At 57.5% G+C, this 27,910-nt stretch overlaps 2 protein-coding genes across 2 annotated transcripts in view; one reads left to right on the top strand and one right to left on the bottom strand.

Moving 5' to 3' along the window:
* Nucleotides 1–1,248: 1,248 nt before the first annotated feature.
* The window catches only part of LOC135404871 (hydrocephalus-inducing protein homolog), a 271,661-nt gene continuing 244,999 nt past the window's right edge, over nt 1,249–27,910 (bottom strand). Inside the window, exons 45-49 of the mRNA XM_064639602.1 lie at nt 3,258–3,497; nt 2,612–2,767; nt 1,995–2,188; nt 1,632–1,814; nt 1,249–1,393 (exon numbers count right to left, since the gene is read on the bottom strand). Of these exons, the coding sequence (XP_064495672.1) occupies nt 1,249–1,393; nt 1,632–1,814; nt 1,995–2,188; nt 2,612–2,767; nt 3,258–3,497 (918 nt within the window). The remainder of the gene's footprint in view (nt 1,394–1,631; nt 1,815–1,994; nt 2,189–2,611; nt 2,768–3,257; nt 3,498–27,910) is intronic.
* LOC135406319 (zinc finger protein 436-like) lies at nt 4,219–11,026 on the top strand. Its single transcript, XM_064640731.1, has 3 exons — nt 4,219–4,234; nt 7,918–8,360; nt 10,837–11,026. Exons 1-3 carry the CDS (start codon nt 4,219–4,221, stop codon nt 10,996–10,998), a joined length of 621 nt encoding a protein of 206 aa, XP_064496801.1. The 3' UTR covers nt 10,999–11,026.

The raw sequence follows: 27,910 nt of genomic DNA, 5'->3' as shown, positions 1-27,910 counted from the left end.
CTGTGCCTTGTATCTGTCCAGAGAAGGGGAAAAGGCTGCAGAGGAGACTGTTGCCCTCACCACACACTGAGGAAAGCACCATGTGCTGGCAGCAGGAGGTGGCACTGGAAGACCATGGTCTAACAAGCAGGGGAAGAAAAAGGATCCCTGTCAGGGGCACGAGGCACGGTCTGTGTGCTCATCCTTGCCTGGCTTTGATGCTGCCCCTATACCTGGTGCCTGCACCCCAGAAGCGTGACGATGCACAGGCCATTTCAAGAGTGTTTCACACAATTTAAATTCAAAAGTGCCTGGAAAAACAACAATACACCAGGCACAAGGGTTCTTTCCCCTTCTTTCTTGGGGTGTCTTCCCTGCAGAGGATAGAGAAAGGCTTTGGAAAAGATGTTTGCAAAAGAGTTTCGCTTATCTCTTTTAGAAAAGTCGTCAGACTACTGTGGGTTAGCTCAAAAGTCTGAGGGAAAGAAATCAAAAGCATCAGTTCCCAAGGGGAATGTGAAAGATAACAAATGACCCTTCCCTGAGGTGTGCAATTGAATTTGGAGTGAAAGGGCCAAAGAGGCAAACAGAAATCCCAGACCATCCATCAGCCTGGCCTTCCAGAGCTCCCATGGAGACAAGACCTTAACTTCAAATATTATTAAAAAAATAAAAAGAAGAGTGACATTAAAAACAGAAATATGCCAACAGCTACAATGACAACATTTTTAGGTAGACTTTTTCCAGCACTGTGGATGCAATGGAATCTCAGGAAAACACAATTCCTGCTGTAAGTTCCCCTCTGACTCACACATATTGGCAGGTCAAATCACAAAATCTCACTATTAGAGATTAATGAAAGGTTTACAAAACCATCTAGAGAATACTTGCTTGTTTGTCTACCTGTCGAGCTCAAAGCACTTGAAAAAGCACCATAAAGTTCATTTCCTAAGGGGTGGAGCTGAGATGTGGAGGGGACACAGGTTGCCCCAAGTCACCTTCGGGCTGGCAGCAGCAGCTCTGGTGGCTCTGGACACCAGGGCACCCACCAGGTTGGCAAAGCAGCTCCTCCAAGGCTCATTTGCCTGTTATCTGCTCACACTCACACATCTGTGCTCCCTCAAGCCCATGTGTCTGCCAGGTCTCTGCCCGGGACTGCCCTGCATTGTGCCACTGGGACAGTGTGTCTGCAAGTGTGTCCAGGAGAGCACAAGGCCCTGGAGATCCCCTCCCGACATCTCAGTCTGTACAGGCAGCACACAAGGATGCTCACTTGGGAGCAGGGAGCACATACCACTCTCCTGACTTGCCACAAAGCAGCGGTCCAAAGTGGAACTGCTTCATGCTCATGACATATTCCTTCGAGATGATGTCCTCCTTCTCCTTGCTCTTCCTCCAGCGAGGAAACACCAGCCTGGGCAGAGACAATGGGGAATGAGGAGCTCTGAGATGCTGCAAGCAGGAAATCTAGTCAGAAAGCCATCACCCTTCTCGGTGGCTGAGGTACCAGTTCAGCCTCCCAGCTCCCAGCAGAGGAAGGGATGCTGGGTGACTCAGGCAGCACCATCTGCCCCAGCCAGAAGGTCACAAGGGGCAGCCCTGGCTCCCAGGTCGGGGGTGCAGTGTGGGATGCTCCTGTGGCCCAGCCTTACCGTGGGTTCTGGCTGATGCTGGGGTACAGGGCAGTGGCACTGCAGGGCAACTGGTACAGGCGCTTTGAGCCCAGGATCTCAAAGTTCATCAGCTGGTCAAACTGCCCTGGCACTGTGGGGCTGAAGCGGATCTTCAGTTCCACCTCGCCGTGGGCAGGAACGATCCAGCGGAACCTTCTCAGCCTGGCAGTTAAAAGGGAAGCTTCAGACATTGCTAAGGGGCAAACGAGACAAGGAGGAGGGCTGTGCACTCGCCATCCCATGGACGCACTGGCAGAGGGTCGCTGCGGAGCTGAGGACGATGGACCTCGTTTGGCAAGATGAGCGTGAAGCACAGGGATCACCTCCTCCCCTGCAGCTCACCTGGCAGGTCTCTCGAGGGTTGAGTCACTCTGCAGTTGGCTTTTCATTGGCTCAGGTGAACTTCGGGGTGTTTCTGGGGAGTGATCCTGGAGACTTTTCGGGCTCTGGGGGGAGTTTGGCTTTTCCTTGCTAGACTTGTGTCTGCTCGTGGCTTTCCCCTCATTCAAGTGGTCCTGTGCCTCTGCCTCTGGGGCCTTGGCATAAGGGGAGAGAGAAAAGGGAGAGAGAGGTGAGACCTGCCCTGAGACACCCCCCTCCTGGAAAGCAGAATGGGGGATTTGTTAGCCAACAGGAGAGAGAATAAATAATCACCACTGCCCATGGACTTGGTCTTCCTTATTGGCCTTTGTCTTGCCTCGGACACCCCTCCTTACCCAGGACTCTCTCCCCACCAAGGACCCTTGGGTTGATGGGTTTAAGCCATTTTTTTCCTGTTGTCTTACAGAACTGCTCTGTGCCTCCAGCAGAGCCGTCTCTTTTCTCTCATCCCTGGTGGAAAGGATGCCTGCAGACATGGGGCCCCATCACATCTTCACTGCCCCTCTATGGTGACCCTTTTCCATCCAACCTGTCCCCTGCCCTGGCACCCTCACTGAAGGCACAAAAGGAATACCCACCACATCATCTTCTGCAGCAGCACCCTCAGGTTCAACAAGGATGAAGTGTCTGAGGTCTTCTGTTGCTGTGGGGACTCTGTCCTCCTCTGGGTAGGGGACCACAGAGAAAAGAGAGCCAGGGGGAATGGGAGGTCCCAGTCCCAGAGAGTGCAGGATCTAAAACCAAAGAGAAAAGCCTGTTTATACTCCTGTCACCTTCATCCTCACACTCCTTCCGTAAAGGCCCTGAGCTTTTGGCAGTGGAGTTTTTGATTTATACAGAGTACAAATGCTTTTTTATTCACAGTGGGTCAGCAGGCTCCAGAGCAGAGGCAGGACCTACAGTGGGACCAAGAGAGAAAGCTCTCCCAAGTGACTCAGCTGAAGAGAACAATGCCTGGGAGCTGCCCTGCCCTGGGACCATTTTTAATGATTTCCAGACTGAGAAACTCTCTGAACAGATGGGATGCTTGGACACAGAGCACTCCCACTTTCCACACATCTGAGGGAGGCTGAGAACCTCCCCATCCACAGAGATACTGCGGAGCTATTGTGGAACATCATCAGTGGCCTCAACAATGCTCTGTGTTCTTATCACCTGGGGGGCACACTGTTCCAGGGCCCCAGACCACGGCAAGTTCAGCATCTGAGCCTTGCAGGCTTTTACCTGCTTTGGTGGTGGCAGCTTCTTGCTCTTCAGGATCCTCCTAAACACCTTTTCACGACGCGTGACGTGGAAGTCCAAGCAGGGCACTCCGGCATCCTGGCTTCTGACTGAGCCTTCTGCAACTTCCCCTTCCCGCTGAAGACTCTTGTGGCTGCCATGTTTTTCCAGAGGCTTCTTCTCTGGCTTCTCCGGAGACTTACTGCTCTTCTTCTCATCTTTGTGTTTAGGGGAAGAGTGGGACTTGTCTGGCACTTGGTTCATGATACCCTGAACCCTGTCCCAGGATGACAGAATATGTCTGATCCTGTTCTGCCCATGGATCCAGCTTGGCCAGGTCCCTCTGCAGAGCCCTCCTGCCTTCCAGCACATCAACACCCCCCCAGCTTGGTGTCAGCTGCACATTTGCTGATGGAATGCCTGGTTCTGCAGGAGCTGCAGATGCTCAAGGGGCAGCAGGACCAAGTCAGGGGCCTGGGGGGCCCTGGGGGGCTTTGGGGTGCAGGAGGGTCCTGGGGGAACTGGGGAGGGGCTTTGGGGATTGGGGGAACAAACCAGGACAGACCAGTACAGACCAGGACAGACCAGTAGCTCCTCACTGCTCCCCAGATCTCTCCTGGAGCTGGGCCATGTTGTCATAGGACACCTGAGGACCCCCCAGTGCCCTCCCAGTACAGCCCAGTGCCCCCAGTACAGCCCACTGTGTTCCTGTCCCAGGGTGCCGGGCGATCCCTCTTGGGGGGGTTGGAAGGGATTTGAGGGGGGAGCTGGGGGAGATTTGGGGGGATCTTGGGGTGTTGGATGGGAATTTGGGGGTTTTGGGGGGCTTTGGGTGCATTTGGGGGAGTTAAAAGGTCTTGAGGGCATTGGGGGGTCAAATGGATCTGTAGGGGGAGAGGATTAAATGGAAAAGGGGGGTTGGGGGACATTTGAGGGGGTTAAATGGGCCTGGGGGGGGGAGAGGATGGGCAGTACCACCAGTAGGTGAGTCCTGAGACCCCCCTGGTGTCCCCAAGACCCTCTTTGTGTCCCCAGTTCCCTCCTTAACACCCCAAGACCCCCCCGGTGTCTCCATTTTCCCCAGGGCCTCCCCATGGCCCCAATTCCCCCCTTGACAACCCCAATTCCACTGTCCCCAAACTCCTCCCCACTGTCCCCAAACTCCATCCCTGATGTCCCCAACCCTCCATCTCACCCCAGGAGCCCCCCATGGACCCGTCTGAGCACAAAAACATCCCCTCTCCCCCTCACACTCACAGAAAGGCCAAGGGCATCTGGGGACACCTTGGGGACAGTTGGGGGGCTTTGCAAGGCACTGGGGGATTACTGGGGGATACTGGGACACACTGGGGGGAAGCAGGGGGCACTGGGAGGGACTGGGAGGTTACTGGGGCATTACCAGGACACACGGGGGGACACTGGCAGGTTACTGGGCCATACCGGGGGTTACTGGGTGCTCACTGCAGGATCACTGGGCCATACTGGGGGGCAGTGGGAGGTCACAGGGACACACTGGCTGGTCACTGAGGGGGTTACTGGGCCGTACTGAGGGTCACTGGGATATACTGGGGGCACAGGGATCCCCTTACCCGGACGTGGTCCATCACCCCCCCGCACTTTTGGGGGCACCCCCAGGACCTCTCCCCTGAGGGCTGGGAGATCCCCTGAACCCCACTGCTGGGCTTTAGGGGACCCCGGGGCCCCTTCCCTGTGAGGTCTCTGTGTGCTGAGTGTTGGGGGTCTCTGGGGTTCGAGGGGGCATTAAGATCCCCTTTCCCTGGGGTCGGTCCGCCGGGCCGGCAGGGGGCGCTGTGGCGGGAGGGGTAATGGCGGGTCGCGCAGAGCCTCATGGGAGTTGATGTTCCCTCTTGAGGACTCCGCCGGCGCCTGCGCAGTGCAGCCAGGGCGTTAGCAAAGTTCCCCCCTCCGCTCGCTGGTTCCAGGCCTGCGCTCTGACCCTCGGGAACCCCCGAACCCCTTGGCTAAACCCTCCCGAGCCCTCCAGCCTTTCCACCCGCAGCCGCGCTCCCCGCAGCCCCCGAGGGGATCCCCAGAGCCCCGCTCTCCCGCAGGCCCCGCAATCTCCCCCAGCGCAGCCGCACCTTCCGCCATCATGGCTTCCGCCCACCCGCCCGCCGGGGCTGTGTCCGGGACCGGCCGTGCCCTGGGGCGGGGCTTTGCTGCACTTTGGTGTTAAACCCAACAAACTGCGAGGGGGGACAGCCCCAGAAACCAGGGACTGGCTTCCTTTCCCCGCACAGATGTGGAAAGCCAAGTCCCGGCTGCCCCCCGGCCGCCTCCAGCGCCTTCCACAGCTCCAGCCTCATCCCTCCTCCTCTCCCCTTTACTCGGCACCAGGATCTCCCTCCTTCTCTCCCTACAAATCCTACAAAACCATCGGGCTTCACTTCATCCCTGATTTCCTCCCTTTCCCCCCCCACCCCGGGGGCCCAGGGAGATGGGAGTGGGGGTTATGGTCAGTTCATCCCATGTTTGTGCTGCTGCTTCAACCTCAGGGAGAGGAGTCCTTCCCCTGCTCCATCCAGCCTGGCTCCCTCCCACGGGAGACAGTCCTCCATAGACTTCTTCAACCTGAGTCCTTCCAATGGGATCAGTCCCTCAGGAACAGGCTGTTCCAGTGTGGGTCCCTTCCATGGGGTCAGTCCCTCAGGAACAGGCTGTTCCAGTGTGGGTCTTTCCATGGGGTCAGTCCCTCAGGAACAGGCTGTTCCAGTGTGGGTCCCTTCCATGGGATCAGTCCCTCAGGAACAGGCTGTTGCAGTGTCAGTCCCTTCCATGGGGTCAGTCCCTCATGAACAGGTTGTTCCAGTGTGGGTCCCTTCCATGGGATCAGTCCCTCAGGAACAGGCTGTTCCAGTGTGGGTCCCTTCCATGGGGTCAGTCCCTCAGGAACAGGCTGCTCCAGTGTGGATCCCCCCCGGGGTCACAAGTCCTGCCAGCAAATCTGCTCCAGTGTGGGCTCCTCCCCGGGCTGCAGGGGGGTCTCTGCTCCAGCCTGGACTCACCCACAGGTCACAGGCCCTTCAGCTCGAGTTCACACGGAGTTGCAGCCACCAAGGAGCCCCAGACTCTGACACACAGCCAGGAGCCCCAGACAGTCCCAGCAGCTGCAAATTTCAGCAGCACATCCCAGACACATCTGTGGCTATCTCCAACACTCCCAGCCCCACCCTGGACACCAACAAAGGCTGTTGTGGTTTCACCCCATGCAGCCCCCAAGCCCCTCCCGGCCGCTCCTCACTCCCCCACCAGCAGGACCCTGGAGAGAACTGGGAGGGGAAAAGCTGGAAAACTCGTGGGTTGAGAGAAAGACACTTTAATAAGGACAAGCAGAAGCTGCACGCAGGAGCAAAACAAAACAGGGGATTCATTCCCTGCTTCCCACGGTTGGGCAGGTGTTCAGCACCTCCAGGAGAGCAGGGCCCTATCCCGTGGAATGGGGACTTGGGAAAACAATCTCCATCCCTCTAAACCTGTCCCAGCTGTGTCCCCTCCCAACCTCCCCCACACCCCCAGCCCCTCCCCAGTGTGTCTGTGCCAGGGGCAGGAAAGGCCTTGGCTCTGGGGAGGCTCAGCACTAACCAAACCACCTCTGTGTTCTCAAGCCTGTGCTCAGCACAAGCCCAACCCCAGCCCCACAGCAGCCCCTGCAAAGAAAATTAACTCCACCCCGGCCCAAAGCAGCACATTCTGGCCCTTATTCCACACCAGTCCCATCATGCCCAGGCCCCACACGACTCAATACAACTTCAACCCCCACCAGCCCCTTCCCATTCTTTGCTAGAACACACAGGTCTCCTTCCCTTAGTCTGTGCACCACCCCTGCAAAATGTCCATCAAATGGCCCCAAAATGTCTGTTCAATTCCTCCAGTCCAGTCTTTTGGGCTCCCCCTGTTCTGCTGGTCCCTCGGGGCAGGAGAGGGGCTGTGTGGGGGGAGTTCCTGGGCACCAAAGGCAGCTCAGGTCGGTCCCTGCTGCCCTGCAACTGCTGCTTGGGAGGCTCCTCCTGCACTGCTTGCTATTTCTGAAAGGGATTTTTGCCTGAATCTTGGTGGTTTCAGTTTTTCTGGGCTGATTCTTGCTGTTTTGGAGGTTTTTATGATGCCCGATGAGTTCTAGAGATGGACTTGGGCAGGAGGAACCCCCAAACCAACGTGCTCAGCCCTTGTTTCCCCCCATCAGGATTTGTCCTTCCCAAAGCTTGGGCGGATGGAGGAGGAGGCTGCGAGGAAGAGGAAGATGCCTTGGGCCCCCCAGGCAGGTGAGGAGGCAGTCAGTGTCCCTTTGGGCGGGTGTTGTGCTGGCTCTGTCAGCCGAGCATGGCCCCGGCTGCAGGACAACCCCGCTGGCGCCGCCGTCCTGCCAGGGCTGGAGTTGGGGGGATGTCCTTGGCCTTCCCTGTGGGCCGGAGGCAAATCCCCTCCCTGTCCTTGTTGCTTCCTGCCCCAGGCCCCGAGCTGAGGACGGAGAGCCCGGAGGACAAATCCCCCTGGCAGAGCCTGGTGGGAGAGGCCGTTTTGAAGGGCTCCCCGGCGCAGGAAGGCAGCGGGGAGGAAAAGGGCCGGAGATCCTCCTGCAGGAGGGGCTCCAAAGTCAGCCCAGGGTGCTGTGAGGAGGAAAGACGCAGCCTGTGTGGGGAAGGTGGCCGGAGCTTGAGCCAGATCTCGGACCTGGTGGAGCCTGAGCAGCCTCCCAGCAGGGAGAAGCCCGTCCGGTGCTTGGAGTGCGGAAAGAGCTTCAGGAAGAGCACCCACCTGCTCCAACACCAGCACATCCACAGTGGGAAACGGTCCTACCCATGTGGGGAATGTGAAAAGAGCTTCAGGCAGATCTCCAGCCTGATCCGACACCAGCGCATCTCCAGCTCAGATCACACCAGCTCAGATCTCCTCAACACTCAGTTTCACAGCAGTTTAGATCTCCTCCTGCATGAGCGGATTCACACGGATAAGAGGCCCTTCCACTGCACCGACTGCGGGAAGGGCTTCCAACAGAACCAGAACTCCCACCTCATCACCCACCGGCGCGTCCACACCGGGGAGAGGCCTTACAAGTGTGGGGAGCTCTGCTGTGTTGAGCTCTATGTACCCGTCAAACCCTTCCATCCCAGCATCCAGTGATGGCTGATCACAAGACTTAGAAGGGGGAACTATTTACAACGGCACGCTCCGAGTTGAAGTGCTGAATGAGATGCCCATGGAGTTGTTGTGCCGGTAGTAGTGTGGCCTGGCGATGGACTCCATGACGTTGGAGAGCCCTGGTACCACGCAGCAGCTGACAGCGCTGCGGGTGATGCCCATGCTGTGGGCGTTGTACAGGTTGTCCCTGTGCCTTCCCCTGCAGGGCCCCTGTCCATCCCCATCAGGTCCCTGCCCGTGCCCCCCGGGTTGAGCTCCCCCCAGGAAGTGCCGTGGAGCTGAAGCTGCTGCCATCCCCCCCTGCAGCCGCTGCCCCAGCCAAGGGAGCCGCAAAGGCAGGGCCAGGAGCAGAGGCAGCAGCAGGGGAGCCCTGGGGGGGCCGGGAAGCTCTTGTGTGGGGCAGGAAAGAGGCGCTGGGCACGAGGCCGGGGCTGTGCTGAGCAGGCCCAGCCCTCACATCCCCCCAGCCAACGCCGGCTGCCCGGGGGGCTTGGGAGGGACCCCCAGCCCGTGTGCCCCACACTGAGCTGGCAGAGAGAGAGCCAAGGGACAGGGCCACGGGCAGGGCCACGGGGGAGGGACAGGCAGGGCCATTGCAGGGCCACGGTGAGGGCACAGCCTGTGGCAGCAGAGCTGCCCAGGGCCGGGGGCAGCTGGGGCTGTTGGGACCAGCCAGTGCTGGGGCCGAGCAGAGCACGAGGCCTCTTGCAGAGCCCTGGAGCAGCCTCCCACTTGCCAGCCCCGCCCTGGTGGGGTGACACTGTCCCCTCCCTCCAGGACACTCCCCCTGAAATCTTTGGGGGGACCTTTTGTGTCTATTCCTGGTTCCTGATTCCTGCTGGGGACCTGAGGGAGCCTCTGCAATCCCATCCATGGGGCACCATCTCCTCTCCAGAGCTTTACTCAGTGCAGGCTTTGCAGGGAAACCTGTGCTGGCAGCCCGAGTATGTCCTGACCCCCCATGCTCCCCCCAGAATATTTGGGACGAGTTCCCCCTTCCCAGGCATGCACAGGATGGGGGGGTAGTTGTTTTCCTGCTGTTCCTGTTCCTGCTCAGCCCTGGGTGGCTCCTGGGGGTGGGCAGGAGGTGTTTTCTGAGGGTGCCGGGCTGGGTTGGGGGCAGAGCCCCAGCGGTGGGTGGGGGATGCGGGTCCCCCCCATGGTGGGGGTTGGTGTTGCTGGGTCAGGCCCCGCCGGCTCCATTGTCAGCCCGGTGCCGGCGGGGGGGACACAGCGGGTTTGGGGCCCCTCCAGGAGTGCTGGGGGTGGTTCTGGAGCCCGGGAGCTGCCAAGTGTGGAGGGTGGAGCGGGGCGATGCCGGAGCTGGGGGACCCCGGCAGCCTGGAGGGGGGAGCACGGAGAGGAAGGAGCCCCGAGACCCCCGGGAGCCTGAAACGGGGCGCCTGGAGAAGGGGAAGCCTGGACAGTGGGGACCCCTGGGATCCCCGGGACAATGACGTGGAAAACCTGGAGAGAGGGAATATCCGGGAATGTGGCACCCTGAAGGCGAGAGTCAGAGGAGAAGGGACCCTTGAGACCCAACACTCCCAAGTATCCCTAAGTGGGACCCCAAGCATCCCAGACAGGGGAGACTCTCTGAACCCCAGAGGGCAGAGACCAGAGAGGGGGAATTTCTGGGAGAGATTTTTTGGGCTAATCTTCATATTTTCCAGTATATTTTAGCTGAATCCCAACTTTTTGCAGTTTGTGGGGACGAGGGTTTTCTTGCTATTTGAGGGGTTTTTTTCCTGAATCACTGTGGTTTGGGTTTTTCTGGGCTGAATCTTGGTGTTTTGGAGGTTTTTATGGTCACGGGATGCCCGATGAGTTCTAGAGATGGACTTGGGCAGGAGGAACCCCCAAACCAACGTGCTCAGCTCTTGCTTCCCCCCCATCAGGATTTGTCCTTCCCAAAGCTTGGGCGGATGGAGGAGGAGGCTGCGAGGAAGAGGAAGATGCCTTGGGCCCCCCAGGCAGGTGAGGAGGCAGTCAGTGTCCCTTTGGGCGGGTGTTGTGCTGGCTCTGTCAGCCGAGCATGGCCCCGGCTGCAGGACAACCCCGCTGGCGCCGCCGTCCTGCCGGGGCCGGAGTTGGGGGGATGTCCTTGGCCTTCCCTGTGGGCCGGAGGCAAATCCCCTCCCTGTCCTTGTTGCTTCCTGCCCCAGGCCCCGAGCTGAGGACGGAGAGCCCGGAGGACAAATCCCCCCTTGAGACCCTGGTGGGAGAGGCCGTTTTGAAGGGCTCCCTGGTGCAGGAAAGCAGTGGGGAGGAAAAGGGCCGGAGATCCCCCTGCAGGAGGGGCTCCAAAGTCAGCCCAGGGTGCTCTGAGGAGGAAAGAGCCAGCCTGTGCCGGGAAGGCGGCCGGAGCTTGAGGGTGAGCTCTGAGCTGGTGGTCCCTGAGCAGCCTCCCAGCAGGTAGAAGCCCTTCAAGTGCTTGGAGTGTGAGAAGAGCTTCAGGAAGAGCCCCAGCCTCCTCACCCACCAGCACATCCACTCTGAGGAACGGCCCTACAGGTGTGGGAAGTGTGGGAAGAGCTTTGCCCAGAGTGGACACTTGTCCAAACACCAACGGACCCACCCTTAAGAGAGCCAGCGAGTGGGTTCAGCGCTGGATGTTTGCAGGCAACCCCAGAGTGTTCCACACGCGTCAGTGAGGTCCACTCTGCCTCTGACTGCAACGTGGGGGATATCTGAGCACCCACCAGACAGTCATCCTCCAACGTGGAGAGGAAGATGAGTGCAAGCAAGTGGAGCATCGCCAACGAGTTCCGCCTTGAAGGGACATTCTGTGATGTGGTTATAAGAGTTCACGGAGTGGAATTCAAGGCTCACAAGCTCATCCTCTGTTGTTGCAGTACTTACTTCAGGTCCTCCAACATGGAGAGGGAGATGAGCGACACGTCTACAGAAATTCCAAGAGGGCCGGGCTGGGCGGGTGCAGGGGCCGGGACGTTGTCTTTCCTCCTTGCTGCACAAAGCTCCAATGTGCCATATGCAAAATGGTTTGGAGGCAGCAGGAAGCCTGGGAGCTGCTGGCCTCCAGCCCAGCTCTGTGGGTGAGACCTGGGGAGGCAGCTGATGGGTTCTGGAGGTGCAGGGTCAAGCTGGAGCCCTGAGCAGTGCTGCAGGGGACAGCTGCCCCCCAACAGCGCAGGATTGAGCCCATCAGGATGCGTGTTTTTGAGCTGTGGATTCTGCCTGCAGCACAGAGGCTCATGGGCTGTGGTGGGCTACCTGCACCTCGGGGAGGGGGCAGCCCTGTCCCCCCACTCTGCCCCCCCCCAGCAGCTTTGGGAGCTTCATCCTTTTTTGCACCTCTGATGGGCCTGTCCCTTCGCCCCAGCTATGACCGAGGGGCCACAGTGGCCGGCGTGGTGGGCGTGGGGCGGCTGATCACCGGCATGGACAGGGGGCTGCAGGGCATGTGCGTGAACGAGCGGCGTCACCTGGGCCCCACCTGGGCTACGGCAGCATCGGCGTGGGTAAGGGGCCACGGCACGGAGGGATGGAGGGGGCAACCCCCCTGGGGCTGCTGTCAGCAGGGACAGGGCTCCAGTGCCCACCTGGCAGCTCCACGGCCAGGGCAAGTGGTGCTGAAGCAGGGCTTCCCTGCAGCTTGGCCACCCCCTGCTCCCGGAGGGTCCGGAGGATCCCCCGCACGCGCTCGGGCTGCCGGATCCGGACCGTGGCTTTCTCCAGCTCGGGCACCTGCGGGCAGAGCAGAGACCCCGCTCGGTGCCGCCCTGGTGGGACCGAGGAGCCTCCAGCGCCCTCCTGGCCGCGCTCCCCCGCCCAGCCCCGGGGCCGCCGCTGCCCCAGCCCGGGCTCCCGGCCCGCGGACCCCGCTCACCATCGCTCCCGCTCCGCTCCCGCCGGGCCGCGCAGCCGCGGGGCGGGGCCGGGGGGGCGGGACCGGAACGCGGCCGCGGGGCCGGGGGGGACTCGGGGCGTGCTCGGGGTAGGGGGTGCGGGGGGACCCCCCGTGCCCCGGCTGCGCCTCCGCCCGGTGCCCGCAGCAGCGTGGGGCGGGACCGGCGGTTTCGTTTCTGCCGCAGCGAGCGGGGAGGGCGAAACAGAAAGGAAAGGTTCCAATAAAGAAGCCGCCGGCAGGGCCCGGCACTGAACCGCCCCGCAGCGCCGGGGACGCGGAGTCGCGGAACCCTGTGCGGGAAATGCCCGCAGAGAACCGTCCCCCAGCACTGCCAAGGCCACCACTAACCCATGTCCCCAAGAGCCACACGGCTTTTAAACCTGGACAGGGATGAGGACGACACCGCTGCTGCCCTGGGCAGCGAGCGGGGAGGGCGAAACAGAAAGGAAAGATTCCAATAAAGAAGCCGCCGGCAGGGCCCGGCACTGAACCGCCCCGCAGCGCCGGGGACGCGGAGTCGCGGAACCCTGTGCGGGAAATGCCCGCAGAGAACCGTCCCCCAGCACTGCCAAGGCCACCACTAACCCATGTCCCCAAGAGCCACACGGCTTTTAAACCTGGACAGGGATGAGGACGACACCGCTGCTGCCCTGGGCAGCTGTGCCAGGGCTGGACAGCCTTTTTGGGGAAAAATTTTCCCAAGAGCCAACCTAAACCTCCCCTGGCACACCTCGAGTGACAAATCAGGGGCAGTGTGTGCGACTTCAGCACTGACAGGAGCTCTGAGCACCCACCAGTCATCCTCCAACATGGAGAGGGAGATGAGCAAAAGCAAGTGGAGCATCGCCAACGAACTCCGCCTTGAAGGGACATTCTGTGATGTGGTTTTAAGAGTTCATGGAGTTGAATTCAAGGCTCACAAGCTCATCCTCTGTTGTTGCAGTACCTACTTCAGGTTAGTACTGGAAACACAAGGATTTATTTACAAGGGCCTGGAATGACAGGACAAGGGGTAATGGCGTCACACTGACAGAGGTTTATATTAGATAGTTGGAAAAACTTCCTCCCTGTGAGGGTGGTGAGGTCCTGGCACAGGTTGCCCAGAGAAGCTGTGACTGCCCCATCTCTGGAAGTGTCCAAGACCAGGTTGGATGGGGCTTGGAGCAACCTGGTCTAGTGGAAGGAGTTCCTACCCATGGCATGGGTTGGAATGGGATAATCCTTAAGGTCCCCTCCAACCCAGGCCATTTTGTGATTTTGTGATTCCTGTGGAAACATGGGGGCCGTTCACCCTGGTGCTCCCTGTCCCCAGCCAGAGGCTTTATCTCCTTTTTCAAATCTTCTTGCTTCCTGCCCCAGGCCCCGAGCTGAGGACGGAGAGCCCGGAGGACAAATCCCCCTGGCAGAGCCTGGTGGGAGAGGCCGTTTGAAGGGCTCCGTGGTGCAGGAAGGCAGTGGGGAGGAAAAGGGCCGGAGATCCCCCCGCAGGAAGGGCTCCAAAGGCAGCCCAGGGTGCTCTGAGGAGGAAAGACTCAGCCTGTGCCGAGAAGGCGGCCAGAGCTTGAGGCAGAGCTCGGACCTGGTGGAGCCTGAGCAGCCTCCCAGAAGGGAGAAGCCCTTCAGGTGCTTGGAGTGTGGAAAGAGCTTCAGGAAGAGCTCCCACCTGCTCTGACACCACCCACATCCACACTAGGGAGATGCCCTACAAGTGTTGGGAGTGTGGAAAGAGCTTCACCCAGAGCTCTAACTTGACGAGACACCAAGAGACGCACCAGTAAGTGAAGCCCTACCAGTGCCCCACCTGCAGGAAGAGCTTTGGCCGCTCCTTCCACCCCAAATGAACCCCCTCATGGTTCCATCCATCTCCAAGATCTCTGATTCTTGCCTTCGAGGTGCCACATTCCCAGACATTCCCCCTCTCCATGTTCTCCACTTTGTCGTCCTTGGGATCCCAGATGTCCCCACTGTCCAGGCTTCCCCTTCTCCGTGCGGCCCTCTCCAGGCTCTCAGGGCTCTTGCAGCTCCCCCCTCTCTCCAGCCTCCCTCACTCTTCAGGGATCAAGGCATGGGGACACCAAGGCACCCCCATGGCAACCCCACTCCCGCTCTCCCCCCTCCCCTTAGCCCCCCTCTGCCAACCCTTTCCACAGCAGGAGAACAATCGCCCCCCCATCCCACAGGTGACCGGGAAGGGGGAGCTCATCCCAAATATCCTGGGTGGAGCATGGGGGGTCAGGACATACTCGGGCTGCCAGCACAGATTCCCCTGCAAAGTCTGCACTGAGTCAAGCTCTGGAGAGGAGATTGTGCCCCACAGAGGGGATTGCAGAGGCTCCCTCAGGTCCCCAGCATCAATCAGCAACCAGGAATAGACACAAAAGAGAGTTTGCTGGTTGCAGCAGACCAGTCCAACGTCATGGGCATCGTCAACCTGTGCTGCGAGTTCCTCCGTTCCAGGCTGTGCTCTGAGAACTGCATTGGCATCTGGAGACTCACTGACTATTACTACTGCCCTGACCTGCTCAGCCCAGGGTGCTCTGAGGAGGAAAGACTCAGCCTGTGCCGAGAAGGCGGCCAGAGCTTGAGGGGGAGCTCTGAGCTGGTGGAGCCTGAGCAGCCTCCCAGCTGGGAGAAGCCCTTCAGGTGCTTGGAGTGTAGAAAGAGCTTCAGGAAGAGCTCCCACCTGCTCCGACACCAGCACATCCACACCGGGGAACGGCCCCACCCATGTGGGGAATGCGAAAAGAGCTTCAGGGACAAGTTCCCAGGGCCTGTCCCTGCCTGTGCTCCAAGGGCTTCCACCCCCCAGGACTGTGCTCAGAGAGCACTCAGGCCTTACAGCGAGAAAGGGGCTCAGGAGGACAGTGTGGAAGTGGCAAGAGAGCAGCTCTGCAAAGACCAAGCACTGCTGCTCCCTGGCAGTGCTGCTGGGCTGGGATTATTGTCCCCTCCCCGTTTGCAAATACACCCTGTCCTGCAGTGTGCTGTCCTTTGGGAACAGCTAAGAAGAAGGTTCTTGGATAAAGAAGGCACTGCAGGGTCCTTTATTTTGTTTAAATAGTCAGAGAGCACAATTCACCATTTATACATCTCTGGGTCCAATTCAATGGGTAGACACTAAATTAGAAGGCAGATGCAAAAAAATATTTCATTGCACAGAAGATTATTGTGAGAACAATCTGATGACCTTCACGAAAACCTGAGCAGGAAGGCTGGGCCATGAAGGAGTCCCATTCTGAATGCTATGCACCAGAAAACAGGCACTTTATTGCTCCTGAAAAGCATCCAGTCATCATTTTTCTCAGGGTGTTCTTGAGCTCTTTGTTCCTCAGACTGTAGATGAAGGGGTTCAGTGCTGGAGGCACCACCGAGTACAGAACTGATAGTGCCAGATCCAGGGGTGGGGAGGAGATGGAGGGGGGCTTCAGGTAGGCAAATGGGCCAGTGCTGACAAAGAGGGAGACCACGGCCAGGTGAGGGAGGCAGGTGGAAAAGGCTTTGTGATGTCCCTGCTGAGAGGGGATCCTCAGCACAGCCCTGAAGATCTGCACATAAGAGAAAATAATGAAAACAAACCCACCAAAACAAAAACAAGCACTAACCCCAATAAGGCCCAGTTCCCTGATGTAGGAGTGTAAGCAGGAGAGTTTGAGGAACTGTGAGATTTCACAGAAGAACTGGCCAGGGGCATTGCCCTGGCCCAGGGGCAGGGAAAATGTATTGGCTGTGTGCAGCAGAGAATAGAGAAAGCCAGTGGCCCAGGCAGCTGCTGCCATGTGGGCACAAGCTCTGCTGCCCAGGAGGGTCCCGTAGTGCAGGGTTTTGCAGATGGGAACATAGCGGTCGTAGCACATGATGGTGAGGAGGGAAAACTCTGCTGAGATGAAAAAGGCAAAGAGAAACAGCTGTGCAGCACATCCCATGTAGGAGATGGTTGTGGTGCCCCAGAGGGAATTGTGCATGGCTTTGGGGACAGTGGTGCAGATGTAGCCCGGGTCTGTGAGGGAGAGGTGGAGCAGGAAGAAGCCCATGGGGTGTGCAGGTGGTGGTCGCAGCTACCGCGCTGAGGATGAGGCCGTTGGCCAGGAGGGCAGCCAGGGAGATGCCCAGGAAGAGCCAGAAGTGCAGGAGCTGCAGCTCCCGCCTGTCTGCCAATGCCAGGAGGAGGAACTGGGTGAGGGAGCTGCTCTTGGGCATTTGCTGCTTCCCAGCACAGGGACACTGCTCAGAAACACAAAAGGACAGGGAGAAGTTAAGACAGACTCCTCTAAGCAAAACCACTTTATTTCTCATAGAAATCCCCAGAACTGAAAGGCTTTTCCTTTCCCTTTCTTGTGGTGGCTGAGGGTGCTGTGAGGAACAGGAGCTCTGCCCATGTGCTGCCAAGGGCTCAGTTTTCCTCTGCTCCAGTGGGGACGTGGAGCTGGTCTGTGACAGCATCAAACCCTCCCAAGGGATGTCAGGCATCATCCACCCTGTTCAGTCTCCACTCTCAAGACATGGAACAGTGTGTGCTTCAGGGGAAAGGCTTAGCATGTCCTTAAAATAATGTTGTCTGTGGTTATTATTTTCTATGGTTGCACCTGATACCTGTTCTTGTTAGAGTACAAATCCTCATTTTTATGATGCAAAATGTAACGAGACTTTAAACAAGAGAGGACAAACAGCACAGCTCTCTGTAGCTCAGTGCAGAGCCAGGAGAGCTGCAGTGTCCCTCCATCTGTTCCCATCTGCCCTGTGCTTTCCCTCGTGCTGTCTGAGGAACAGATTGACACACTGCTCACCTTTTCATCTCTCCCCTCCCAGAGTGAGACACAAACTGCTGATTGCAGCTGCCCAGAGCATTTCCATGGATTTCGCACTGAGGAGTTTTCTCCATGGGGATCCTGTGCAGCACAGAGATACTATGGCAGAGCTGTGCCCTTCTGGAGGGCACCTGCAGCCCTGCAGGACACCCAGGCAAGCAGCTGAATCCCCTGAAGGTGCCTGGAGGGCACTTGGGCACTTGGCTCCCCCAGACACATCCCCACAGCAGCACCCTCAGGAATCTGTCCACCACAGGAATCTGTCCACCACAGGAATCTGTCCCACCCTCAAACCCCAAAGTGGCTCAGAAAAGCCAATGGTGAGAACCAGGAGAGCCCAGGCAGCAGGGGATGGCAGTGAAATGCCACAGTGCTGCTGCCAAGGGAGGAGGGACACCCAGAGACAGCTGGAAATCAGGGCCCTGTCCTTGCCTGGGCTCTGGCTGCTGCAGGGCAATGCACAGCCCAGCCCCCGTGGGCCTGAGGGCACAGGCTCTGCTTAGGCTGGGAAAGGAGCCCAGGCAGGAGCTGCTCAGGGAAGGGGTCTGTGCCACAGGGACAGCAGGGAGGGGCCCACATCCCCCTGCCCAGCCCGTGTGGCAGCAGCTGCCTCTCCCTGCCTGCCTGTCTCTGGGTGAGGAGCTGTTCCTGCCAGCAGCCCCTGCCTGTGCCCAGCTCAGCTCCCTGCCAGTGCTGCCAGAGCCATCCCCAGCCCAGTGCCCAGGGGCAGCTCTGCCTGGGCAGGGGCTGCAGAGCAGATCCCAGACCCCCTGCGGTGGCTGGGAAGGGGGGGTGTTCTGGGGGGATGTGCTTCCTGAGAAGGGCCCCTGGAAATGGAGGAGGTGGAGCTGAAGCTGTGAGGAGCCCTGACCCTGCAGCTGAAGGGCCCTACCCAGCCCTGCCCAGCCCTGCCCAGCCCTGAGGGGTCACTCCTTCCACCCCCCCCTCTCCCTGCAGGGCCGTGGCAGCTCCTTGGCCGGGCTGAGAGCTGCCCCTGGCAGGCAGCAGAGTCCCTGCCCCAGCACACAGAGCCCTGGGGGCAGGACCCTGCTCTGCACCACAGCCCTGGGCACCCCTGGCTGCACCCCCACCTTCCCACCCCACAGCCAGCCCTGGCACAGGGAACCTTCTTGCCCTGGGCCTCTGAGGGGGCAGCAGCAAGTCCTGCTCTGCAGCAGCTTCTCCTGCTGCACCCCAGCAAATCCAGCAGAGCCATCCTGACAGCTCCTGCCACTGCTGCCATTTGGCAGCTGGCAGAGGCACTTGCAGGAACTCCCCTGCACTGCTCTGCAGCCACAGCCTGACCCTGGCAAAGGGCTGGCAAGGTTCCTGCCCTGAGCAGCTCTGCCCTGTCCTCCCACCCCAGGATCCCTTGAACCTCCTGCTCACTTCTCTCTGCCCTTGCTGCCTGCAGCTCCTGCCCTGCTCTGCCATGTGGCCACTTCCCCTGCACTGCAGCAACTGGGAGAGTCCTGCTGAAAGATCCTAGAAGCTGTGGGATGTGCCAGCTTGAGGAGATGCCTCCAGGAAGGGAAGCTGAACTTTCCTACAGCCAGAGAAATCTTCCTTCAAATCCTGGGAAGGCTTCTAGCCTAGTGAGGGCTCAGTCACCTCCCAGCCCAGGCTGCCTCTCATCTCTCTGCCTTCTCTCCTGTGCCCTGGGTGCTGCAGGCAGTGCCCTCAGCCCTGCTGGGCTGTGCAGAGGAGCTGCTCACCAGCAGAGCTGTCTCTTGGAAGCTCTTCTTGCTTGCCAGGAGCTCCCTGTGTACCAGGAGTCCGGCCCAGCTCAGCAGCACAGACAGCCCCAGGTATTTCATGACCCTCGGGGGGTTTGGCGTTGTTTGCATGAGACTCAGTCCCTGAGAGGAAGTTCAAACAACTTTTCTACAAGTCAAAATGAGTTTGAAATACTGACGTTTCTTGTAGTGTTAATGGGTCCCACTGAGGGACACGACTGTGAAAGTGTCCCCAGGTTCCAATTGGAACAGAAAATTCCAGTGATGACAAGTATGGACAAGCAATGGAAAGGTGGCTCTGATGATAAGGAAACCTGGATGTGTTTTATTAGTCCAAAGGACCAAGCCCTGAGCCCCAGCCCCTATGAAGGCACATCCTGTCCCTGCCTCATTCCTCAGGGCTCTTCCTGGGGCACTGGGATGTGGGATGTGCAGTGCCAAGGGCAGGCCCATGGGGTGGCACCTGCCAGGCTGCTGAGCAGGGACAAGGAGGCCATGAGGCCCCAGGGCTGCAAGGGGCACTCCCCTCCCCCTGGCATCAGGGGACACAGACAGCAGCCCTGGCCAAAGGCCTGCAGAAGGTGGCTCTGTCAGGGCCTTTCAGCTTCTCCCCATCCCTGTCTCCTCTCCAGCCCAGGCTGTCCTACGGTGTCCATGCCCTGCCCCTTTCCCTGCAGGCTGTCGTCATCCCCCCGGCTGCCCCACCTGGCTGGCACCTTCCTGCACTGACATCTCTGCGTCCTCCCTGGCTCTTCCTGCACACACAAAGCCTTGGGCTCATCCACACTCCTCCTGGGGGATGTGTTGCACCACACCATTGCCCTCAGAGTGAAATTCCTTTCTCTTTGTTTCCATTCTGGACCTCTCCAGCTGAACTTGGCAGTATTTCTTTATTTTTCATGCTGTTTCCTGCTATGACAAAAGGATCCTTCATCTCTGAAACCCCCCTTCAAGCCTTCTCTGGCTACTCCTGCACTGTCCTCAGTCTCCACACCATGGAGCCCACAGCTCCTTAGTCCCTACAGAGTGGTCATGGGCTTGAGGCCTCCAAATCTTTTCTTGGGAGATCCCTGGGTACTCTCCAAGGTGTTTGTAGATGAACACCTGGTGCTCATAGTCTAAGGAAAACACAGGGATATGTTTTACCAAGGCCTGTAGTGGCAGAACACGGAGCAATTGCTTTAAACTGAAAGACTGGAGTATTTTATTTATAATCAGAAGAAATATTTAACATTGAGGGTGGCAAGAACTGGAACAGGTTCCCAGAGAAGTGGATGCCCCATCTCTGTATTTGTCCAAGGTCAGGGAATGTGAGTAATCTCAATTAGTAAAAGATGTCCATGTCCAGGGACTTAGACCAGATGACCTTTTAACTCCCTTCCAACCCAAATCATTCTGTGGTTCTTTCAGTCCCAAACTCCTTCTCCAAAGAATTGCCATATCTAGGACATGAATTGCCATGTTTTTAGAGAAACCCTTCTAAGCCACAACTAGTCAGGTCTGGTGTTCTTTGGGGGGGCAGACTCTGCCCAGAGTTCTGTGTGTGTTGGAAGCACAAAAGAGTGAAGCAAATGCAAAGCTAAACACCCAATGTAGGCTGACTTTGTCCCTAAGTGGGGGCTGAGAATTGGACCCAACATGTGCAGGGACAGATGGAGGGGTTTGTCCCCCTGGCCCTGCCCAGAAGGGACACCTTTCAGGAAGGGTTGTGGCCTTGGCTGTGCTGAGGGTTGCCCCGGGCAATGCAGCTTGGGATTGCAGTGGCACTGTCAGGGCTCTGCAGAGCTCCTGGCAGTTCATGCATTTGTCCCCAGCAATGCCAGAGACCTGCAGGGGTTGCAGTCAATCACTTGTGCTCTTTGGGACCCCGACTGGCTCTGCTGAATGTCAGCAGGCCTGGAGTTCCCAGACTGTTCCTGCATCCAGGGTCAGGCCTGCAGTGACGTTTGTGCAGCATTCAATTGGGGCAGTGGCAGGATGGCCATGGATCCATTCCTGCACAAACACAATGGGGCTCCATCCCAGGCAGGGAGAGAATGGGCCCACAAGTTTTGGAAGGATAAGAACCAGGGAGTTTTGGCCCTGTGGAACCCCATGGAACCGAAGGAACCCTGGGACATGGCAGAACCTCATGGAATAAAGGGGACATTGTGACCCTGCAGCACCTCATGGAACCAAAGGGAGTCTGGGACGTGGCAGGGTCTGATGGAAACAAAGGAACCTCCTGGGAACAAAGGGACCCTGGGACACTGTGGAATCTCCTGGAATCCAGGGGCCATTGGAATACACTGGGGCCTCCTGGAACCAAAGGGAACATGGGACACTGTGGAACCTCATGGAATCAAAAGGACCCCAGGACTCTGTGGAATGTCAGGGAATCAAGGGGCCAGTGTGACATCCCAGAACCTTTTGGAACCAAAGGGAACCAACGGGACACTGAGGAATCTCATGGAATCAAGGGTCCATTGTGACACTGGGGAAAATTATGGAATCAGTGGGCTGTTGTCACACTGCAGGGCCTTATGGAGCCCAAGAACGGTGGGAAACAGTGCAACTTCATGGAATCAAGGAGCCATTGTTGCACTGCAGAGCCTCAAGGAATAAGGGATCCAATCTTTGCCTCAGATTTTGTCAACAAATTAAATTTAAGGAATTACAGAAGTGGGATTGGAACATTTTTGTCCCACAAGTTTCAATGATTGGCCAAATGAGAATATTTATATAAAGTGAATCATTTATTCTTACAAATGATCAGACAAAAGATCTTAATCAGAGTTATTTACTACACAGTATGAAGGTTAAAACTACTAGTAGTACAGTATAAGATAGGATAGTGCACTATATTGAAGCAATTATTGGAACAATTATATTAAAGTTAGCCAAAAGAAATAATTATTATGTAGAGATCTGATGGAACTCACCCAGACCAACGGTCGTGGGGAGATTTCTTTTGCTCAGCCTTGAGGAGTGTCCTTGGAGGGCGTCCCCAGCCAAGGCAGGAATCTCCACACATCTACCCCAAGAAGGGCTGTGTCAGAAGAACCTGCCTGGATGAAAGGGACTGGACTTCTCTAGTAGGAAGGGATTGACTGCTCCTCACAAATGGACAGGCCAGTTACCAGCTTCTCTGTCCCATCCAACTTCCAAAAGCAGGATGTGTGTTTGGAGTTGGGTGAACCAGGCTGGTTTGAGCATCATCCAACACCAAAACCATTCCCATGGTGGCACCAGTAACTCTCAGATCTCACAGACAGCTTGCATGAGAGCTGGCACTGTTGGCATTGTCTGAGGGGATTTTAGGCCTTATCAGGGCAGGCCCTCCTGCCACCTGGGCAGAGAGGTTGGCTGTGAAAGTCCATCCTGGAGATGCACAGGGAGCCAAGAGTTGGGCTCCTGAGTGACATCCAACAGTGGACAGGGGGATGGGACTGACCAGATGAAAGTGTCTCAGGCAGAGCTGGACTGGCAACACAAGGGGGAATTATTCCTGGCTCCCTGGGCCCAGGACACCTCAGGGCCTCAGGGAAGAGGTGCAACATCCAGCTGGGCTTGTGATCCAGGGCTGCATTTAACCATGGACACCAACTGCCAGGTTCTCCAGAACTGGGAAATGTGTGCTGCCATCAAAGAGGCCAAGAAGGGGATGATGGCTGAAATAGAGATGTGGGCAGGCCTGGCAGATTGATCCCAGCACACTCCCCAAACCCACCAAGGCAAGCTCTACGTGCTGACAATGGTGGACACAAGCCCTGGATGGCAGGAGACACCCACCTGTGCCTCCCACCACTGCCCAGAGCACCATCCTGGGCCTGGAAAAGCAAGTCCTGTGGAGACATGGCCCTCCAGAAACACTGGAGTTGGACAGCAGGACTCTTTTCCAAAACAACCTTGTGCACACCTGGACCAGAGAGCTCAGCATGGAGTGGATGGGTCATATTCCCTGTCCTGCACCAGCCTCTGGGAAAGTGGAATGGTAGAGTGGACTGTTCCAAACCACCTGGAAAGCAATGGGCAGTGGGACCTTCAAACCTTGGGACGTGAATTTAGCAAAAGCCACCTAGTTAGTTAATCCTGTAAGCTCAAGAGAGAAAACTCCAGGCCAATTCAGTGTGTAAGATCAGCTCAAAAGAGCAGGTCCTTTAATCAGGCCCACAGGCCCAGGGGAACACACACGACGCACCCTCCCAGGCAATGGTTCTACAGTTTTAGAAGATGGTCTGTCCAATGCCAGAACTCTCCACCCCCCAGTTCTGCCCAGTTCTGCCCCCGACACGCCCCTTGGGGAATTGGGTTTGGGGGCTTTGGGACCCCTTCTTCCTCATCTTTCTCTTCTTCACAGCACGTACAGTCCTTGGAGCGCCTCCAAAGTTCTGGGCTTGAAGGTTGCTTTGTGTCTTGTGGGATCTTGTTGTCCAGGCCTAGGGTGTGATGGTGTTCAATAGAGGTGTTTTTCTACAATTCTACCTTGAAAAGAAGTCTAAACACGCTAAAGGAATTTAGAAAGTTTGATATCAAATGGGGTAATAAGATTGGGTCTCTGTAAACTACTGTGCTAAAGGGTTGCATCTAATACAGCTACATTAACATCTACATTTACTGCACAACTACTTTTAAATTAAAAAAAAAAATATCCAGAAAGCTTTAAGGCATCACACAAACCGAGTTAGTTAACTCTACCAGTTGAACTGGCCCTGCCCAAAAAGAACCTCTCTGTACCATTGAAGGGGATAAAATCCCTGTGGTCCATGTGAGGAATATGTTAGGGAGGACAGTTTGCATTAGTCCTGCCTTAAGCAAAGGCAAACTCACCCATGGGATTGTTTCTGCTCAAGGACTTGGGTGCACTTGGTGGATGATGCAGAGGGAGGGGAAACACTCTGTGTACCTCAAGGGGATTTGATTTTTGGGTCAGAACAGTCCGTGATGTTGAATTGTAGAATATTGTTTGCTGAATGACACTCCCACTGTGTGCCAGAACTTCCATGAACAATGAGATCTTTCCTTATGTCCATTTTTTTTTATTTTCTATAGTTTTGATGTTTTCTTTTTAAAAAAAGTCATGTTTTCATTCCCTCCTTCTTCAGTAGCCCCCATCTTGTGTGTCCCAGAGAATTAGTCTACCTGGGGAGTCTCATATTGCATTTGAGTGACATAAATGAACCTGCAATAAGGTTTTGTCTGAGATTCCTTTCCTGAGCAGAGCAGGACTGATCAGGAAATGAGAACAGCTTTCTGGCTGCCCCAGCTTTGGGATGGGCCCTGTGCCTGGAGCTGGAAGAGCTCTGGAGGACCACAGGGGCCGGGGCTTTTGTGCTGGCCTGGGGTGATGGGATGGCAGGGAGGGGCTGCAGAGCTCTCAGGATCTCCTGCAGAGCAGAGCAGGGCACACCGGGAGCCTCCTTTCCCTTTTGCCAAGCACGTTCCCCCCCGGCTGGGGCTGAGTCCTCTCGGAGCTCCAGCTCTGCTGTGCCCAGAGGGGCTGGGGCTGTGGTGCCACTGCCCAGAGCAGCCTGCCCTGGGCAAGGCTGTGGGGCCAGAGCCACCTGGGCTGTGCTGGGGAGAGGCCCTTGGGGGTGGAGAGAGCTCAGGGCAGGTGGGAGAGCTTGGAGGGAGCTGGGCTGGGCTGGAAAGGAGCTGGGAGAGAAAGCCCTGGGTGTGTCTGTGACACTGTGTGAGCGTGCAGGGGGAGGACTCAGCCCAGGGGGGTTGTGGTGCAGAGCCAGGGCCTGTGGAAGGGATGGAAAACATGCAAGTGCCAGCGAGAGGAGGCTGCTCTGTGCCCTTGGTGGCAGGAACAGAGCAGGAAGGTGGCCCAGGACAGTTGTCCCCCCCAGCCTCTCTCCCCAGCCATTCCCAGCAGTGGCTGCTCAGCCCAGGGTTAGGGGTGAGTTTTGCTGGGCCCCCCTCCATCCTCCTGCTGGGCTCAGGGCCTGTGCCAGGGCCATGGCCAGCCCTGCCCGGCCTCTCTGCTGGCCCAGAGCCCGGCAGAGCCTGGAGCAGGGCTGGCTGTGAGGCCCCACAGGGGACACGGCCTGTCCAGGAGCTTGGAGAGGGGCTGAACAGGAAGGCCCCGGGTGCCCAAGGCCAAGGACTGCCCTGGGCATCCCGACAGAGGGGCCCTTCCCCACCCTGAGTGCTCCTGTGCTGGGCTGGGCCTGCCCAGGGGGCTGTGGGACCAGCTGGGAGGCAGCGGGGCACAAAGGGGCCACGGAGCCACTGCCAGGGGGGGACAGCAAGGCAGGGACAGACAAGGGATTGCTGGGCATGGTCTGGGCTGGGCAGGGGGACTGTGGGGAAGGCAAAGCTCCCCTGCAGTTGGGGGCTGCAGGAAAAGTCCAGAGCCCAAAGAGCCTCAAGGGCTGTGTTGGACACCAAGGCTGCAGGAGGGAAAGGCAGGGCTGCTGTGCAATGGGGAGGGGGGTTGAATTCCAGCAGACACTGATGTGGTGCTCAGGGACTCCCTGGCTTCTCTGCCTGAGTCTTTCCTGGAAGGGTCTCTCAGGCCTCTGTGCTCGGGGAAGGGCTTCAGGGAGGAGGAGAACACGTCTGGGCAGGAACCTGCTGAAATCCCCAAGGGACAAATGGCAGTGTCTGCCCCTGCAGGGGACTCAGCCTGGCCATGGCACAGCTGGAGCTGCCTGGCTGGGAGCAGCCCTGTCAGAAGCTGTGGGTGGGCAGGGAGCTGGGCAGGAGGCAGCCGTGTGCCCTGGCACCAGGGGAGGCCAGGAGCACCCTGGGCTGTGGGACCAGCACATCAAGGACGGGCATCCTCCAGGTCACTGCGGCTGAGGAAAACTGAGGAAAGAGCTGGGATGTTTATAAATTGTATCGTGTTTAAATTTTGTTTGTGGGCAATGAAGAGAAACTTTCTGTGTCTCTAAGTCTCACCAGTTCCAGACCTCCCAAAGAACACAAACCTGAGGAGTTGTGGTTCCCACTCCAGTGGCACTTGGAGCTCCCTCCGTACCCAGAGCACAGAGCTCCCTTGTCCCACGGAGTCCTTGGAAATGGAGGGATTAAGGACACAGGACAGGCTGTGGGGAGCAGTTGCAGGGCATGGTCAGGGCTTTGGGGTGGTTGTGACCCCAGGGCAGGACCCGGCACTTGGCCTTGTTGAACCTCCTCCAAGTGGCCTGGGCCCATGGATCCAGCCTGTCCAGATCCCTGTGCAGAGCCTTCCTGCCCTCCAGCACATCAACACTCCCCCCAGCTTGGTGTCCCCTGGGAACTGCCTGAGGCTGCACTCGATGCCCTTGTGCAGATCATTGAGAAAGAGATTGAAGTGCCCTGAGCCCAGTGCTGAGCCCTGGGAACACCCCTGGATGGAACTCCATTGCCCACCACTCCTTGGGCCTGGCCATCCCCACAGATGTTTGCCCAGTGAAGAGATGCTGCAGAATGTGTTTGATACAGGTCCTGTAAGCCCAGAATATTGGGATGAGTGCAGATTTAGCTCTGCACAACACAGAAATTCTTTCACTGTCTCTTTTCCTCCCTCTGTGGACTGAGGGATCTTGTGACTTCAGTGTGTGACTCCCTATGTGCAAAGGGCAAATATGGACAGAATGCGGGGCAGGGAGTGTTGGGGGGACCTTGGGCTCTGTGCTTGACACAGAAGGGGTTTGCCATTGGTCTAAGACTATCTACTGTGCAAAGTGGACTTCATTGGAGGCAATGTGGACCTAATATACAGCAGGGGAAGGACTTCTGGGTTTTATTGAGCTGTGCCTTCCTCTGGTTTTGTTTGCTGGCAATAAATGAACATCCCTCTGTGTCTCAGGCAGCTCTTTCTCCAAGCCAAGCAGGTGGGAGTTGGTGCCAAGGAGCTGAAACCTGCAGGTCCAGCCTTGAGTGGAGGGAGCTCAGATTTGCCCAAGGCTGCTTTGAGTGCCAGGGGTTTGATGAGGGAATGGTGGGGTGGGGATAGGGATAAAGTCTGATGGATTGTCAGACATAAAAGGGTCCTGATTTTCTGATGTATTCAGACTGAATTAGGAGGTGCTTGGGATCAATATCGACTGGGGATTGCTGATATCAATGTTAAAACAGGAAAAAAGTAAACAGGACACAAAAAAACCATCTTTTTTAATGGTTTTATTAATATAAGATATTCACTTTGAATGCACTTCTGAGATCTATCTAATTAACCACAAAAGAATTGAAGACTTAGAAGTAAATTATTCCCAGGGGCTTGTCTGGTTAAGATGCCATCACTGAGAAGAGAGTGTGGAGGAATGAGCAGACAAGGAGACCATCCCTGGGGCTGGGGAAGCAGGAACTCAGAGTCACTGGTTCCAGGTGGCAAATGGACTGTGGGATGTTTCTGTGAGAGCCCCTAAAGGGTTTGCTAGTTTCAGGGGGAGTCCAGTTAAATTTCTTCCCCTGCACAGGCCCATCCCCAAGGGTCACACCATGAGCCTGAGAGGATCATGCAAACACTTCTTGAGCTCTGCCAGCCTTGGTGCTGTGCCCGCTGCCCTGGGGAGCCTGTTCAGTGCCCAACCACCCTCTGGGGGAAGAATCCTTTTCTAAGATCCAACCTAAACCTCCCCTGACACAACTCCAGGCCATTCCCTCAGACCTGTCCCTGGTCCACACAGAGCAGAGCTCAGGGCCTGCCCCTCCTCTGCCCCTCCCCAGAAAGCTGGACCTGCAGTGAGGTCTCCCCTCAGTCTCCTCTTCTCCAGCTGAACACACCAAGTGCCCTCAGTGTCCTCACACGCCTTCCCCCCAGGGCCCTTCCCCATCCTCGCTGCCCTCCTTTGGACACTCTCTAATGGCTCAATCTCTCCCTTCCATTGTGCCCCCCCAGACTGCCCCAGTGGTGCAGGTGAGGTCGCCCCAGGGCAGAGCAGAGCGGGACAATCCCCTCCCTGGCCCGGCCGGCCATGCTGGGCCTGATGCCACCAGGACAGGCTTGGCCCTCCTGGCTGCCAGGGCACTGCTGACTCAGGACCAACTGGCCACCCACCAGCACCCCCAGGGCCCTTTCCCAGCGCTGCTTTCCAGCCTCTCCTTCCCAGTCTGTCCGTCCATGCGGGGTTGCCCCATCCCAGGGCAGAATCCGGCACTTGCCCCTGTTGT

Source organism: Pseudopipra pipra, chromosome W, assembly GCF_036250125.1.
Source record: "Pseudopipra pipra isolate bDixPip1 chromosome W, bDixPip1.hap1, whole genome shotgun sequence".
Taxonomy (NCBI): domain Eukaryota; kingdom Metazoa; phylum Chordata; class Aves; order Passeriformes; family Pipridae; genus Pseudopipra; species Pseudopipra pipra.
The sequence above is the reverse complement of the archived record's forward strand: the minus strand, read 5'-3'. Positions and strand labels throughout refer to the sequence as shown.

Excerpts from the sequence above, each read along its gene's own strand:
- LOC135406319 (XM_064640731.1), top strand. Across the intron at positions 8,361-10,836 it reads TCTGCTGTGTTGAGCTCTAT|CCCTTCAAGTGCTTGGAGTG; the intron begins GTACCCGTCAAA and ends AGCAGGTAGAAG.